Here is an 18767-nt window from a genome sequence, read left to right as displayed (position 1 = left end):
TGACTCTTCACATCACTTTACCTTTCCAACTCCACCGTAAATAATAACCTTGACTCTTCACATCACTTTACCTTTCCAACTCCACCGTAAATAATAACCTTTGACTCCTCACATCACTTTACCTTTCCAACTCCACCGTAAATAATAACCTTGACTCCTCACATTACTTTACCTTTCCAACTTCACCGTAAATAATACCCTTGACTCCTCACATCACTTTACCTTTCCAACTTCACCGTAAATAATACCCTTGCCTCCTCACATTACTTTACCTTTCCATCTCCACCGTATACAAGACCCTTGTCTCCTCACATCACTTTACCTTTCCAACTTCACCGTAAATAATAACCTTGACTCCTCACATTACTTTACCTTTCCAACTTCACCGTAAATAATACCCTTGACTCCTCACATCACTTTACCTTTCCAACTTCACCGTAAATAATACCCTTGCCTCCTCACATTACTTTACCTTTCCATCTCCACCGTATACAAGACCCTTGTCTCCTCACATCACTTTACCTTTCCAACTTCACCGTAAATAATAACCTTGACTCCTCACATTACTTTACCTTTCCAACTTCACCGTAAATAATACCCTTGACTCCTCACATCACTTTACCTTTCCAACTTCACCGTAAATAATACCCTTGCCTCCTCACATTACTTTACCTTTCCATCTCCACCGTATACAAGACCCTTGTCTCCTCACATCACTTTACCTTTCCAACTTCACCGTAAATAATAACCTTGACTCCTCACATCACTTTACCTTTCCAACTTCACCGTAAATAATAACCTTGACTCCTCACATTACTTTACCTTTCCAACTTCACCGTAAATAATAACCTTGACTCCTCACATCACTTTACCTTTCCAACTTCACCGTAAATAATACCTTTGACTCCTCACATCACTTTACCTTTCCAACTCCACCGTAAATAATAACCTTGACTCCTCACATTACTTTACCTTTCCAACTTCACCGTAAATAATACCCTTGACTCCTCACATTACTTTACCTTTCCAACTTCACCGTAAATAATAACCTTGACTCCTCACATTACTTTACCTTTCCAACTTCACCGTAAATAATAACCTTGACTCCTCACATTACTTTACCTTTCCAACTCCCCCCGTAAATAATACCATTGACTACTCACATTACTTTACCTTTCCAACTTCACCGTAAATAATACCCTTGACTCCTCACATCACTTTACCTTTCCAACTTCACCGTAAATAATAACCTTGACTCCTCACATCACTTTACCTATCCAACTTCACCGTAAATAATACCCTTGACTCCTCACATTACTTTACCTTTCCAACTTCACCGTAAACCAGATCCTTGACTCCTCACATCACTTTACCTTTCCAACTTCACCGTAAATAATACCCTTGACTCCTCACATTACTTTACCTTTCCAACTTCACCGTAAACCAGATCCTTGACTCCTCACATCACTTTACCTTTCCAACTTCACCGTAAATAATAACCTTGCCTCCTCACATTACTTTACCTTTCCAACTCCACCGTAAATAATACCCTTGACTCCTCACATTACTTTACCTTTCCAACTTCACCGTAAATAATAACCTTGACTCCTCACATTACTTTACCTTTCCAACTTCACCGTAAACCAGACCCTTGACTCCTCACATTACTTTACCTTTCCAACTTCACCGTAAACCAGACCCTTGACTCCTCACATCACTTTACCTTTCCAACTCCCCCCGTAAATAATAACCTTGACTCCTCACATTACTTTACCTTTCCAACTTCACCGTAAATAATAACCTTGCCTCCTCACATTACTTTACCTTTCCAACTCCCCCCGTAAATAATACCTTTGACTCCTCACATTACTTTACCTTTCCAACTCCACCGTAAATAATAACCTTGACTCCTCACATTACTTTACCTTTCCAACTTCACCGTAAATAATAACCTTGCCTCCTCACATTACTTTACCTTTCCAACTCTCCCCGTAAATAATACCTTTGACTCCTCACATCACTTTACCTTTCCAACTCCACCGTAAACCAGACCCTTGTCTCCTCACATCACTTTACCTTTCCAACTTCACCGTAAATAATAACCTTGACTCCTCACATTACTTTACCTTTCCAACTTCACCGTAAACCAGACCTTTGACTCCTCACATCACTTTACCTTTCCAACTCCACCGTAAATAATACCCTTGACTCTTCACATCACTTTACCTTTCCAACTTCACCGTAAACCAGACCCTTGACTCCTCACATCACTTTACCTTTCCAACTCCACCGTAAATAATAACCTTGACTCCTCACATTACTTTACCTTTCCAACTTCACCGTAAATAATACCATTGACTACTCACATTACTTTACCTTTCCAACTTCACCGTAAATAATACCTTTGACTCCTCACATCACTTTACCTTTCCAACTTCACCGTAAATAATACCCTTGACTCCTCACATCACTTTACCTTTCCAACTTCACCGTAAACCAGACCCTTGACTCCTCACATTACTTTACCTTTCCAACTCCACCGTAAACCAGACCTTTGACTCCTCACATTACTTTACCTTTCCAACTTCACCGTAAACCAGACCCTTGACTCTTCACATCACTTTACCTTTCCAACTCCACCGTAAACCAGACCCTTGACTCTTCACATCACTTTACCTTTCCAACTTCACCGTAAACCAGACCCTTGACTCCTCACATTACTTTACCTTTCCAACTCCACCGTAAACCAGACCTTTGACTCCTCACATTACTTTACCTTTCCAACTTCACCGTAAACCAGACCCTTGACTCTTCACATCACTTTACCTTTCCAACTTCACCGTAAACCAGATCCTTGACTCCTCACATCACTTTACCTTTCCAACTCCACCGTAAATAATACCTTTGACTCCTCACATCACTTTACCTTTCCAACTTCACCGTAAACCAGATCCTTGACTCCTCACATCACTTTACCTTTCCAACTTCACCGTAAATAATACCTTTGACTCCTCACATCACTTTACCTTTCCAACTCCACCGTAAACCAGATCCTTGACTCCTCACATCACTTTACCTTTCCAACTTCACCGTAAATAATACCTTTGACTCCTCACATCACTTTACCTTTCCAACTTCACCGTAAACCAGATCCTTGACTCCTCACATCACTTTACCTTTCCAACTTCACCGTAAACCAGACCCTTGACTCCTCACATTACTTTACCTTTCCAACTTCACCGTAAACCAGACCCTTGACTCCTCACATTACTTTACCTTTCCAACTCCACCGTAAATAATACCCTTGACTCCTCACATTACTTTACCTTTCCAACTTCACCGTAAATAATACCTTTGACTCCTCACATTACTTTACCTTTCCAACTTCACCGTAAATAATAACCTTGACTCCTCACATTACTTTACCTTTCCAACTTCACCGTAAATAATAACCTTGACTCCTCACATTACTTTACCTTTCCAACTCCACCGTAAATAATAACCTTGACTCCTCACATTACTTTACCTTTCCAACTTCACCGTAAATAATAACCTTGACTCCTCACATCACTTTACCTTTCCAACTTCACCGTAAATAATAACCTTGACTCCTCACATTACTTTACCTTTCCAACTCCACCGTATACAAGACCCTTGTCTCCTCACATCACTTTACCTTTCCAACTCCACCGTAAACCAGATCCTTGACTCCTCACATCACTTTACCTTTCCAACTTCACCGTAAACCAGACCCTTGACTCCTCACATCACTTTACCTTTCCAACTTCACCGTAAATAATAACCTTGACTCCTCACATTACTTTACCTTTCCAACTTCACCGTAAATAATACCCTTGACTCCTCACATCACTTTACCTTTCCAACTTCACCGTAAATAATAACCTTGACTCCTCACATCACTTTACCTATCCAACTTCACCGTAAATAATAACCTTGACTCCTCACATTACTTTACCTTTCCAACTTCACCGTAAATAATAACCTTTGACTCCTCACATTACTTGACCTTTCCAACTCCACCGTAAACCAGACCCTTGACTCTTCACATCACTTTACCTTTCCAACTTCACCGTAAATAATACCTTTGACTCCTCACATCACTTTACCTTTCCAACTTCACCGTAAATAATACCTTTGACTCCTCACATTACTTTACCTATCCAACTTCACCGTAAATAATACCCTTGACTCTTCACATCACTTTACCTTTCCAACTTCACCGTAAATAATAACCTTGACTCTTCACATCACTTTACCTTTCCAACTTCACCGTAAATAATAACCTTGACTCCTCACATCACTTTACCTTTCCAACTCCACCGTATACAAGACCCTTGTCTCCTCACATCACTTTACCTTTCCAACTTCACCGTAAATAATAACCTTGACTCCTCACATCACTTTACCTATCCAACTTCACCGTAAATAATAACCTTGACTCCTCACATCACTTTACCTTTCCAACTTCACCGTAAATAATAACCTTGACTCCTCACATCACATTTTACCTTTCCAACTCCCCCCGTAAATAATACCCTTGACTCCTCACATTACTTTACCTTTCCAACTTCACCGTAAATAATAACCTTGACTCCTCACATCACTTTACCTTTCCAACTTCACCGTAAATAATAACCTTGACTCCTCACATCACTTTACCTTTCCAACTCCCCCCGTAAATAATACCTTTGACTCCTCACATTAATTTACCTTTTCAACTTCACCGTAAATAATAACCTTGACTCCTCATCCTTCTAGAACCAAATTTTACATCATTACTTTACTTTTCAAACTCCACCGAAAATAAAACCATTGACTAGATCTACACATTACTTAACCTTTCCAAATTCCACCGCAAATAATACCCTTTACTCCTCCTTCTTCTAGAACCAGATTTAACATCATTAGGCCACACCAAATTGATAAATAGTTCGGACATTTGCTCTAAAAAAAAATGGAGCGAGCGAGCGAAAGGAGTAGGGGCTTTAATGGCCTTAAATGGCCCCAGATTTACAAGATAATAAAAATTCTAACAGAGCAGATTTTTCTCCATAAATTACTAGAATATGAGTAAATGATTTAAAAAAAAATGTTTTTACTTAACTTAAAAAGGTTCAATGACGTCACAATAGTAGGTGTAAATGACGTCATTATTGGGAAAATAAGCAAAAATACCGAAAATTTGATGTTTTTCTAAATTTTTACCACCGCACCATGCTTGCACCAATTAGAAATTTTAACATTTTGACAAGTTCATACATATCAAACTTCGGATAACAAATCTTTTTGGTGCAAGGTTGGTGCAATAGTTTTTTTATATTTTTTATAGCCAAGCGGAGCAATAAAAAGCTGAAATTTGCCGTCCAAATTGGACCTTTTCATCTGACAAAGTTTAGTTTATACATTCTTATGACTATAGAAACTTATTTTTTTTGTTTATGAATGTAAAGTGTATTCCTAATTATATATTTTCTTAAGTATATCTAGTTAAGTTTCTTTAAAAAAATCCGACAGCAATGACCTTCATGTGTAAGGCAGTCAATAACAACTTTGAGGACATTTTTTTTTATTATGAAATTTTAGATAGACCTTCAATATAACAAAATCTGTACATTTCTGATGTTTTTGCTAATTATAAATTCAAAATTTGTTGTTTGAATGGGGCAATCTTCTCCCTCTGGTATTTGGGTCAGATCCATGATTTATGTAACGAAAAGGGGGGGGGGGGGTATTTTACTAAAATTTCCATAATTTATTTCGAAAATGATCCTACCTATATTCCAATTGGATGTGTCTTTGTGGGGAATGTGCATAGAGAACAAGTTCTTAAAAATTTGATGGTAAAAAATGGAAACAGCATAAGGTAGACTATCCATATATCCGTATAAACATGTAGAAATATATACTTATATAAGTACGCCTGAGCCTGTGACAACTCTACAACAGATTTATCCATTGTATCACCAGCAGTGATGGTGATACATGGCTATGTACATTATGTATATACAACTCGTCTAAACATCAACCCAACAATGTAAGATCTGTAAATTTGCAAATGTATATATATATATATATGGATTGATTGATTGATTGTTGGTTGCTTAACGTCCAGTGGCAAATATTTCATGCATATTCAGTACGAGAACAAGTTCACAATAAATACAATAGGTAGGTTGATACAATAGAGGTCATCTGGGATGAAGGTCGGAGAAATTTGGACTGCCACCGGCAAAAGAGGGCATATTGGATAGGGACAGAAATTTTGCCTTGCAACAGGCCACCTACGGACCCCTCAGAGAGTTGTTGCAAGGGTTCTAAACGCGCAAAGAGCGTGGCCATCTCTTTACACGAGGCATCGGATTTAACGTCCTCCTTCTGACCGGACGTGACTGTGAACTTGATACATCCCGCACAGCCAAACGGACGCCCCACTTCGGCAAGTGTGTTACTGCCGGTCGGGAGAAGACCAAGTGACCATATTTCTATACCCCAGTCACCCTTGGGGATTATATATATGGATAATTGACCTTTCCATGTATAGAAACAAGAGCCTGAAGTCTGTAAGCATACTACATGTCTGTTGCCTTTTTAAAGGTTATGTTTTGAATAGTTTTATAATCATGCGTAAAGATGAAGTGTACGTTTTAAAATGTGACCCAGCTTTGTTGTTAAGCCCCATTTGTGGGCATTTCTGTTTCAATATATTTAAAATTAAATCTTGTAAATAGAAAAAAAATCGCGGTTGCCATGGGCATAGATATGTTGCTAGGGAGAAACAACAGTGAATTTGGCAAAAATGTGCAATTAATTATGTTATATTTAAATAGTGTACAAGTGAAAAGTTCACTACATGCTAAACAGGTTCAATTTCAAATAAAGATATATTAAAGCTGTATAATAATCATATTTGATGAATTTAACCCCGCCATTTTAGTGGTTGCTAGGCAACAGAATAAACGAGCTAGACCCAAAATTCAATTATTTTCAGAAGGTCTATGGTATAGACTTACAACATGACAAATTAAATGAAATTTGTGGGTGGGGCCAAAAATGGCCCTTATAGCCCCTAGTCCTTTTTCTGTTTTTAAAAAATTCTTGAAAATGAGTTTTAGTGAACAGGCCACTGGTCTGCAAGAGGAGCGAGCGATGTCTTTTTTAAAGTGATACATGCTAGGTTTATCAAACAGAAAAAGAAGGAAAAGCACTGATGCTTTGATGCATAAGGCCTGTTATCCCATTTGAATACATTATTCTGACTCTAAGTAAACAACTGTAGACTCTTTCACCTTGCAACAGCCAGTATTTGATAAAAAGTCTTAAATGTGACTTAATACTTTACCTTTCCAGCTCCACCGTAAACCAGACCCTTGACTCCTCCTCCTTCTAGAACCAGATTCTCAAAAGGAAAACTGTAATGTGTTGGATCAATCTCGATACAATTTTCATCCCCATGATGCGGTAGAGAGTTGTAATCAAAATCTAAAATACAGAACTTTTCAAATTACTCATTACATAACCGGATAGTCATTTAATTCAAATTCTTGAATGTTGTTGTATTCACGTCAAATAAATTTTGACAAAGATGTCAACTTTTGTACTGAAGACTGAGTGACGCTCGAATCAAAAAATTTTAAAAGGCCAAAAGTTGAAGAGCATTGAAGACCAACAATTCCTAAAAGTTTTGCCTAATACAGCTAAGATAATATATTCCTGAAGTAGAAAAGTCTTTGTATTTAAAAAAATCAAAGTTTTGTTTACAATTAATTTATTATTATGATCATATTAATGATAACTCAAGTCAACACAGACGTCCTGACTACTGGGCTCGTGATACCCTCGGGGAAATAAATCTTCACTGGCAGTGGCATCGACCCAGTGGTTGTAAATAAACTCATCATAGTTACCAGGATTAAAATTTTATATTTACGCCAGACGCGCGTTTCGCCTACAAAAGACCATAAGTGACGCTCGAATAAATAAATGTTTAAAAGGCCAAAAGTTGAAGAGCATAAAAGACCAATAATTAATTAAAATAAATATCATCGAAATTATGCAAAAAATGTACGGATACATTTAACTAATTAGTAATGTGTGAAGGATTTATTTTGTTATAACCACAACATCAACGTATTATAGTAGCATGCTCGTCTTATATTGACATAGCTTTTGGTCCATAATAACAAGTCTGGTCTCATATAAGCAAACGTTTGGTCCATGATAACAATTCTGGTCTCATATTAGCATACGTTTGGTCCATGATAACAATTCTGGTCTCATATTAGCATACGTTTGGTCCATGATTACAATACTGGTCTCATTTATAGCATACGTTTGGTCCATGATAACAATTCTGGTCTAATATTAGCATACGTTTGGTCCATGATAACAATTCTGGTCTCATATTAGCATACGTTTGGTCAATGATAACAATTCTGGTCTCATATTAGCATACGTTTGGTCAATAATAACAATTATTGTATAGCAATATAATATTTCCAACAGAAAGTAACCAAAAGTTAGCGTGCAATAAATTCTAATATTGCACTAGCGCAATAAATCTTCAAAATGCATGACGTCATCAATGACAAAATCTTAGTTTTAACCAATTTTTACTTTCAAATATTATATTGCTATACAATAAAAGGGTTATTGCATGAATATTGGGGAATATTGTCCCTCGTAGAAAATATATTGGACTCGCAAGCTCGTGCAATATAAAATTCTACTTGGGACAATATTCATGCAATAACCCTATATTCTGGTCTCATATCAGCATACGTTTGGTCCATGATAACAACACTGGTCTCATATTAACATACGTTTGGTCCATGATTACAATACTGGTCTCATTTATAGCATACGTTTGGTCCATGATAACAATTCTGGTCTCATATTAGCATACGTTTGGTCCATGATAACAATTCTGGTCTCATATTAGCATACGTTTGGTCAATGATAACAATTCTGGTCTCATATTAGCATACGTTTGGTCAATAATAACAATTATTGTATAGCAATATAATATTTCCAACAGAAAGTAACCAAAAGTTAGTGTGCAATAAATTCTAATATTGCACTAGCGCAATAAATCTTCAAAATGCATGACGTCATCAATGACAAAATCTTAGTTTTAACCAATTTTTACTTTCAAATATTATATTGCTATACAATAAAAGGGTTATTGCATGAATATTGGGGAATATTGTCCCTCATAGAAAATATATTGGACTCGCAAGCTCGTGCAATATAAAATTCTACTTGGGACAATATTCATGCAATAACCCTATATTCTGGTCTCATATCAGCATACGTTTGGTCTATGATAACAACACTGGTCTCATATAAGCATACGTTTGGTCCATGATTACAATACTGGTCTCATTAATAGCATACGTTTGGTCCATGATAACAATTCTGGTCTAATATTAGCATACGTTTGGTCCATGATAACAATTCTGGTCTCATATTAGCATACGTTTGGTCAATGATAACAATTCTGGTCTCATATTAGCATACGTTTGGTCAATAATAACAATTATTGTATAGCAATATAATATTTCCAACAGAAAGTAACCAAAAGTTAGCGTGCAATAAATTCTAATATTGCACTAGCGCAATAAATCTTCAAAATGCATGACGTCATCAATGACAAAATCTTAGTTTTAACCAATTTTTACTTTCAAATATTATATTGCTATACAATAAAAGGGTTATTGCATGAATATTGGGGAATATTGTCCCTCGTAGAAAATATATTGGACTCGCAAGCTCGTGCAATATAAAATTCTACTTGGGACAATATTCATGCAATAACCCTATATTCTGGTCTCATATCAGCATACGTTTGGTCCATGATAACAACACTGGTCTCATATTAACATACGTTTGGTCCATGATTACAATACTGGTCTCATTTATAGCATACGTTTGGTCCATGATAACAATTCTGGTCTCATATTAGCATACGTTTGGTCCATGATAACAATTCTGGTCTCATATTAGCATACGTTTGGTCAATGATAACAATTCTGGTCTCATATTAGCATACGTTTGGTCAATAATAACAATTATTGTATAGCAATATAATATTTCCAACAGAAAGTAACCAAAAGTTAGTGTGCAATAAATTCTAATATTGCACTAGCGCAATAAATCTTCAAAATGCATGACGTCATCAATGACAAAATCTTAGTTTTAACCAATTTTTACTTTCAAATATTATATTGCTATACAATAAAAGGGTTATTGCATGAATATTGGGGAATATTGTCCCTCATAGAAAATATATTGGACTCGCAAGCTCGTGCAATATAAAATTCTACTTGGGACAATATTCATGCAATAACCCTATATTCTGGTCTCATATCAGCATACGTTTGGTCCATGATAACAACACTGGTCTCATATAAGCATACGTTTGGTCCATGATTACAATACTGGTCTCATTAATAGCATACGTTTGGTCCATGATAACAATTCTGGTCTAATATTAGCATACGTTTGGTCCATGATAACAATTCTGGTCTCATATTAGCATACGTTTGGTCAATAATAACAATTATTGTATAGCAATATAATATTTCCAACAGAAAGTAACCAAAAGTTAGTGTGCAATAAATTCTAATATTGCACTAGCGCAATAAATCTTCAAAATGCATGACGTCATCAATGACAAAATCTTAGTTTTAACCAATTTTTACTTTCAAATATTATATTGCTATACAATAAAAGGGTTATTGCATGAATATTGGGGAATATTGTCCCTCATAGAAAATATATTGGACTCGCAAGCTCGTGCAATATAAAATTCTACTTGGGACAATATTCATGCAATAACCCTATATTCTGGTCTCATATCAGCATACGTTTGGTCTATGATAACAACACTGGTCTCATATAAGCATACGTTTGGTCCATGATTACAATACTGGTCTCATTAATAGCATACGTTTGGTCCATGATAACAATTCTGGTCTAATATTAGCATACGTTTGGTCCATGATAACAATTCTGGTCTCATATTAGCATACGTTTGGTCAATAATAACAATTATTGTATAGCAATATAATATTTCCAACAGAAAGTAACCAAAAGTTAGCGTGCAATAAATTCTAATATTGCACTAGCGCAATAAATCTTCAAAATGCATGACGTCATCAATGACAAAATCTTAGTTTTAACCAATTTTTACTTTCAAATATTATATTGCTATACAATAAAAGGGTTATTACATGAATATTGGGGAATAGTGTCCCTCGTAGAAAATATATTGGACTCGCAAGCTCGTGCAATATAAAATTCTACTTGGGACAATATTCATGCAATAACCCTATATTCTGGTCTCATATCAGCATACGTTTGGTCCATGATAACAACACTGGTCTCATATTAGCATACGTTTGGTCCATGATTACAATACTGGTCTCATTAATAGCATACGTTTGGTCCATGATAACAATACTGGTCTCATATTAACATACGTTTGGACCATGATAACAATACTGGTCTCATATTACCATACGTTTGGTCCATGATAACAATACTGGTCTCTTATTACCATTTGTTTGGTCCATGATAACAATACAGGTCTCATATTAGCATACGTTTGGTCCATGATAACAATTATGTTTTCATATTAGCATACGTTTGGTCCATAATAACAATACTGGTCTCATATAAGCATACGTTTGGTCCATGATAACAATACTGGTCTCATATTAGCATACATTTGGTCCATGATAACAATACTGGTATCATATTAGAATACGTTTGGTCCATAACAATTCTGGTCTCACATTAACAATACTGGTCTCATATTAGCATACGTTTGGTCCATAATAACAATACTGGTCTCATATTAGCATACGTCTGATCCATAATAACAATACTGGTCTCATATATAAGCATCCGTTTGGTCCATGATAACAATACTTTGGAAATAATTCAGTTTTATAAGTTGTTCCTGATTTTATGAAAAAAAACGGGGTTTCTCTTAGACTTGATAAATATTTATCTAATTATAAAAGGTAATTTGGTTGTATACACAAAATCGTCATACTTAAGCAAAAGCAAGAAAGAATCGATTCTGAGTCGAAATAATTTATCCAGGGTCCCTAATAAATCATGGTTACATCTCGGTGTATTAATACGACTCATAGCTTACATAATTGTATAAGAAGGCATTAAGAAGATTAACTGATGTATATTGCAAATCATTAAAATCAATGTATAATTCACAAAGCACCCTGTAAGGTGCCACAAGATGAAGCAGGTAACACCTCTTCCATCTCCATGTCCCAAGAACTCTGAGCTGATATAGAAAAGGTCTTTGTACTTCTGAAGTCTTAGACAAGCTAATTGAGCATTCCTCTTCTACAAGGCCACACTGTTTAATTATTTTTTGAATTGCAAATTAAAACGGTACTTAATTTTTCACAACTCCATTCATGTGTTCTGTGTCAATGTCACATATCAAACACTTTATATCATCTTAATTGTTTTTATGCCCCACCTACGATAGTAGAGGGGCAATATGTTTTCTGGTTTGTGCGTCCGTCTGTTCGTCGTACCGTGCATCCGTCCGTCCATGCGTCCATCCGTCTGTCCCGCTTCAGGTTAAAAATTTGGTCAAGGTAGACTTTTGACCCCAATTTCAAGGTCCACTAAACATAGAAAATGAACGTGCGAGTTTCAGGTTAAAGTTTTTGGTCAAGGTAGTTTTTGATGAAGTTGAAGTTTAATCAACTTGAAACTTTGTACACATGTCCCATATGGTATGATGTTTCTAATTTTAATGCCAAATTAGATCTTTTACCCATTGTGTTATATCTATCTAAACCATTTAACATGGAAAATGGTAGTGCGAGTGGGGCATCCGTGTACTTTGGACACATTCTTGTTATCTTGGGTTAAACTAGGGTTTAAGCTGGGCCAGAAGTTTGTTTCTGTTAATGTGGGATAAATTAGAAATAAGAGACAAAAATAAACCCGATGGTTAGAGGTAAAGAAGAAGGTTGAAATCTCACAAAACATATTTAACACTGCCGCATTTGTTGCACCTGTCCCGATACTTTGCCTATGCCATTGTCTTGTATTTTCTTATTTATTATAATTTTGAGTCGTTTATTTGTGTTGGAGTTTATTGTGACTTTCATTTAATAATAACTAGTACATTCTGGAATCGACCATTTTGCTTCTCCTCCCACCTTTTTTTTTAAGTTAAATGATTGCTCCTCAGCTTCAGACCATCTCCTGGTGCAGACTTTTTTATTTTTTATTTGCCATTGGCTGTTTTCTACTTTTTGGTCGGTTTGCTGTTTCTTTTTCTCAATTTTTTGTGCTTTTTTAATATATCTTAATCGGTGTGAGAAAATATTCCTCCTCACTAGTGAATAAATCATCTGTTCTCGGCAAATGATTGGTGGAAGTTTCATTGTGACGTTAAATTTTCTTGGTTTCTATTATAATTTCTTATTGTGACGTCATGATTGAAAAAGGCGACCATGTTTCATGAAATCACATAAAAAGTAAACAGTTTCTTCAAAAGGAAGGATAAAAATCATTAGAGAAACAGATTCCACCACTATTACTCCACTCTCAACAGTTAAATTTTAACTATTTAGAAAGCTCGAAAAGCCTGATTTTCTTGATCGGTGTGAGAAAAATATATCTTACCTATATCACCATCGTGTTGGTCACATTCTTCTTTCAAAGCTGACAAGAATTTCTCACGTGCGACACTAATTTTCTCTCTTGCATTTCGACATTTTTCTGACATCAAAGGATCTTTAAAACTCTGAGAAGATTTGTTGCCCATCTATCAAATATACAAAAATAAAATATACAATAAAACAATATTTGAAAAAGGATGGGCGTTTTAGCGACAAATATGATTTTGATGTTATAAAGAAATGTCAGTATATGCTACAAAAGTTAAGCTCCTATAGCTAAAGCACCAAGATGCTTCAACAACTACTATACTAATATGAAACTGGAGAATGACTCAATTTCATTACAAAACTAGACAGCAACAACTCATACATTCACTTGTTTGTAATTTGTTTATTTTTGACATAAAGACAGAAAACAATCAAGCAGGATTACACACAATTACAGTTTCAAGTATGGTCTTAAAGATATTATTATTATATGTATATGACAACTCTTAATAGCAAGACATAAGACAAAATATAACAATAATTTTCGTACCAGTTATATAAAATATTTAAATCACCTTTGACAGATTGTAATGGCAACCATTTTTTTTATCTATATATTCTTTTTCTGTAGGTGATAAGAAATTTGCTGTTTGTTGTTCTATTCTTATACAGTATTTTAAATATGCAATACTACCTTTCACAGAAGGTTTTTTTCTGATTTTTTACAGCTATAGGTGCCAGTCTTTGTAAGAATCAGGCAATTTAGGTAAAAATCAAAACATGATAAAAAAAAAACACCGAGCTAATCATTCATCTTAATAATAATCATCATCCTGAGTTAAAAATAATTAGTCTTTCGTTTGTGTGTGTCGTTAGAAAATTGGTTAGAATGATAGAAAATCACAGAGTTATCTCCCCTTATTCGTTAATTTCTAGTGCATTTCAACCAAATTGTATCTTCTATTACCAGAACAGAAAACAGAAATGAATGTTATTTTTGTGCATAACTACATACTATGAACTGAAATCAACGTCAAATTGGGTGGGGTTTTATGGTCATGTTTTCACCACTGCCTGATTCTTAGGCAGACTGGCACATAAATATAAAATCAACATTGTATGTTGTACTACATTATATGGGTCAAAAACATTCCCAATACCAAAAATAACATATTTTGCCTCTATATGTTTAAGGCTAAATCCACATTTTAATAATAAATCCTTGAGAGTGCTATTCAAATATTTTTGCTGTATATTCCCAAAAAATATGCATTAACCTTTCTTTAGTTTCAGTGCAAAAAGTGCACATTTCTGTTTCTATTAAACCACATGTATAAAGAAAAGAGTTTGTATATACAATTTTATGTAATAACTTGAATTGAAAATTTTGAAGACGTGTTTTTTCACATTCACTAACTGGTACTGTTCATATTGATTTATCTCACTAAACTAAAACAGAAAGACCAAGTAGAATGTTAACATTTAAAAATCAAGAAAAGGCTAAAAATTCAAAATCCTTACATATTTAGTATTATGGAACAATTTCAACGACAAGAGGGACATACCAGATGTCTACAACTCCCGTGTAGTCTCATGGAGAAACTTCAACGACAAGACTAACATGTCAGATGTCAACAACTCATTGTGGGTTCTCATAGAAAAACTTCCACGACAAGAGGGACATAGCAGATGTCAACAACTCCAAAATGGGGTATTATGGAACAACTTCAACGACAAGAAGGCATACCAGATGTCAACAACTCCTGAATGGTGTCTCATGGAACCGCTTCAATGACGAGAGGGACATACCAGATGTCAACAATTCCAGTGTGAGGTCTCATGGAGCAACTCTCACGACAAGACTAACATATCAGATGTCAACAACTCAATTGTGAGGTCTCATGGAACAACTTCAACGACAAGAGGGACATACCAGATGTCAACAACTCCATTGTGAGGTATCATGGAACAACTTCGACGACAAGAGGGACATACCAGATGTCAACAACTCCAGTGTGAGGTCTCATGGAACAACTTTGACGACAAGAGGGATATACCAGATGTCAACAAATCCAGTGTGCAGCAGGTTGAATGTGTGTTTGACAAACATGGAAATACAGAGACATTGAAATTGATTAGTTTGAAGACACTGAAAATGCCTACTACAGTAAGACTAAATTGGCAATAAAGTGTCTTGTGATATTACATTTTATTCGTAAAAAGTATGTGTTTTATAAAGATGTGATTGTTTCATATGCTTTGGTAGATATGTACTTTCTATAGAGCTTTAGATGTCACGGTTTGTGTACTTTCTATAGTATTGCTTTAGATGTCACGGTTTATGTACTTTCTTTAGAGCTTTAGATGTCACGGTTTATGTACTTTCTATAGAGCTTTATATATCACGGTTTATGTACTATTTATAACACTGATTTATATGTCACGGTTTATGTCATTTCTATAATATTGCTTTAGATGTCACGGGTTGTGTACTTTCTATAGAGCTTTATATATCACGGTTTATGAACTATTTATAACACTGATTTATATGTCACGGTTTATGTCATTTCTATAATATTTCTTTATATGTCACGGTTTATGTACTTTCTTTAGAGCCTAAGATGTCACGGTTTATATACTTTCTTTAGAGCTTTAGATGTCACGGTTTATGTTCTATTTATAACACTGATTTATATGTCACGGTTTATGTCATTTCTATAATATTGCTTTATATAATTATATGTGTGCTTTACATGATTGATTATGCAATATGAGTGTCCTTTGCAAATTCAGTGTCCTTTGAAAATAGTATATTTAAAAATATATTCCTTATATTAGTTATTTATATATATTTTCTTTCAACGAGTAGTTTTAAAACAATAGAGACTAGTTTTAATTTCAATCTCTGCATAATACACAACGGAGTTGGTCCGGTAGGGGCATATTTTGTCCTCAAAGTTCAGGTTAATCTGATGAATGATTTTGGACCCTTTTAAAATACGTATGTGTCTACTTCAGTCGATTCAATTAGTGTTGGTGTTGATCAACGAGGGATGAGTGCCTTAACAAATAACTTGATATGGAAAAGAGTTATCCTTACAACTGCAATTTATGGATGTGAAACTTGGGATCAGCTACCTAACCGTGAAGTCGGAATATTGGAATTAACTCAAAGATATTTCGTCAGATTTTTACTAATGATGGATAAACGCAATCCGGCTGACTCTTGCAATAGTAATCTTGGTTTGTGGTGCGCAGAAGGATATATTGATAAAATGAAACTTGTTTTTTAGAAGGCTGTGTCGTGCAAAATCAACAACAATACATAAACGAATGTTTAACAATACATAAACGAATGTTTAACAATACATAAACGAATGTTTAATTTTCGTATGGGACAAATCTTAACCGGTGAGTCCAGTCAAATATCATTGACTTCAATTATATCAATATTTTGATGAAATATAGGAATTTGATGTTTTTGTTGACAACTTTGAGGCTGAAAATTTCTTTCCAAACAAACTACTGTGGAGCAAAATTGTAAAACAGATCATTTTAGGCATGTTAGAAGAAAACAAATGGACGCACTTAGTTGGACGCCGACCAGAACTTAAGCGGTACTATAAAATACATACATGTTTGACGGAGCATCGTCTGATAGGACTAACGGTAACTTATCCATCTTTAGATTCAAATTGTATGACGCTTGTGAAATTACTAGCCATGGCTATCAAAACAGGCAAATACTCCTTGTGTAACTTATATAAACGGATATACTTATGCATTATATACTTTGCTGTACATCTCTTTTGCATATTCGGACAGAAATGTTCTACAAAATTGTTGATATTTTTGACGTAGAAGATTCTGTTCGTTTCTTTGTCCAATATAATGACGAAATTGTAGAGTCGTTACTTGGAAAATAGTTATCAAGGGTACCAGGATTATAATTTAATACGCCAGACGCGCGTTTCGTCTACATAATACTCATCAGTGACGCTCATATCAAAACAGTTAAAAACCAAAACAAGTACAAAGTTGAAGAGCATTGAAGACCCAAAATTACAAAAACTTGTGCCAAATACGGCTAAGGTAATCTACTACATTGGAAGTATGAATCATACCATGCAAACTATAAATACTAATGTATGGAGCTTCATGATGTGCCACATACCAGAGCATATGTATAAACAGGTCTTCAATTATAATCTTTATATTCATATATTTGATCTCAACCAATGTTGTTCTTGTTTTTGTCAAAAATGAAAGTGGCCACATCCGTGTTCTTCCTCAACCTTTATAAATATTATAACGTATTATCACCAAATACTGCTTACATTTCAATATTAAGAATGAATTTCATTTCAGACGAATGCAAAATTTCAAAGATTTTAGTAATTAAGCAAATCTTAATGATGCCAGTACTCGATACATGTGCATTACATCTCACACCGAATGATTATAATCTTAGGAGAGACTCTCAGAATTATACCATACCAAGGTGCAGAACAGTTTCATATTATAAAAGTTTCATACCTTCTGTTGTTAAACTCTGGAATGAATTAGACACTAATGCTAAAAATGCTTTGTCGATTAACCAGTTTAAATCTGTACTTGATAAAATATATAAACCAGAGATTCCTCCTAAATATTTTTGTTCAGGTATAAGAAAATTTAATATTATTCATTGTCAATTACGAAACGATGCAAGTAATTTAAATTCTCACTTGTTTCATGATTTTTTGACAGAAGAACCTTCCTGTTCTAAATGTTTATATAAATGTGAAGACAACCAACATTATTTTTTTGATTGTATATCATACACTATTAATAGGATCACACTCCTTGATAAACTGTCTGCTTATGGAGTTGATATTGATTTAAACTTGATACTATTTGGTGATCAATCTTTGTGTTTTGAAGACAATGTGCAGATAGTAAAGGCCGTTCATGAATATATAAAAAATTCAGAGAGATTTGTATAATGAAATGTATTTTATAGTCCAAAACCAAATTAACTTTTACTTTGTATGTCTGTATTTTGTATTATATTAAGCTCTTAGACCTGAATCAGCAGAAAAATAATTA

General features: G+C 34.8%; 1 protein-coding gene across 6 annotated transcripts in view; it reads right to left on the bottom strand.

Annotated features, from left to right (window-relative positions):
* Positions 1 to 18767, bottom strand: part of LOC134706357 (uncharacterized) — a 40441-nt gene that overhangs the window by 17193 nt on the left and 4481 nt on the right. For 2 of the 6 annotated variants that reach the window (XM_063565227.1, XM_063565225.1), the window contains exons 2-3: positions 13696 to 13837; positions 7361 to 7500 (exon numbers count right to left, since the gene is read on the bottom strand). In XM_063565227.1, the coding sequence (XP_063421297.1) occupies positions 7361 to 7500; positions 13696 to 13837 (282 nt within the window). Of the gene's footprint in view, positions 1 to 2026; positions 2059 to 2626; positions 2659 to 2726; positions 2753 to 7360; positions 7501 to 13695; positions 13838 to 17853; positions 17877 to 18767 lie in introns of those variants that run through there. The other 4 variants (XM_063565226.1, XM_063565228.1, XM_063565230.1 and 1 more) reach the window with 4 other exon arrangements.

The sequence above is a fragment of the Mytilus trossulus genome, chromosome 2 (genome assembly GCF_036588685.1).
Source record: "Mytilus trossulus isolate FHL-02 chromosome 2, PNRI_Mtr1.1.1.hap1, whole genome shotgun sequence".
Lineage (NCBI taxonomy): Eukaryota > Metazoa > Mollusca > Bivalvia > Mytilida > Mytilidae > Mytilus > Mytilus trossulus.
Note: the sequence above shows the minus strand (reverse complement) of the source record. Positions and strands in the feature narration are given on the sequence as shown.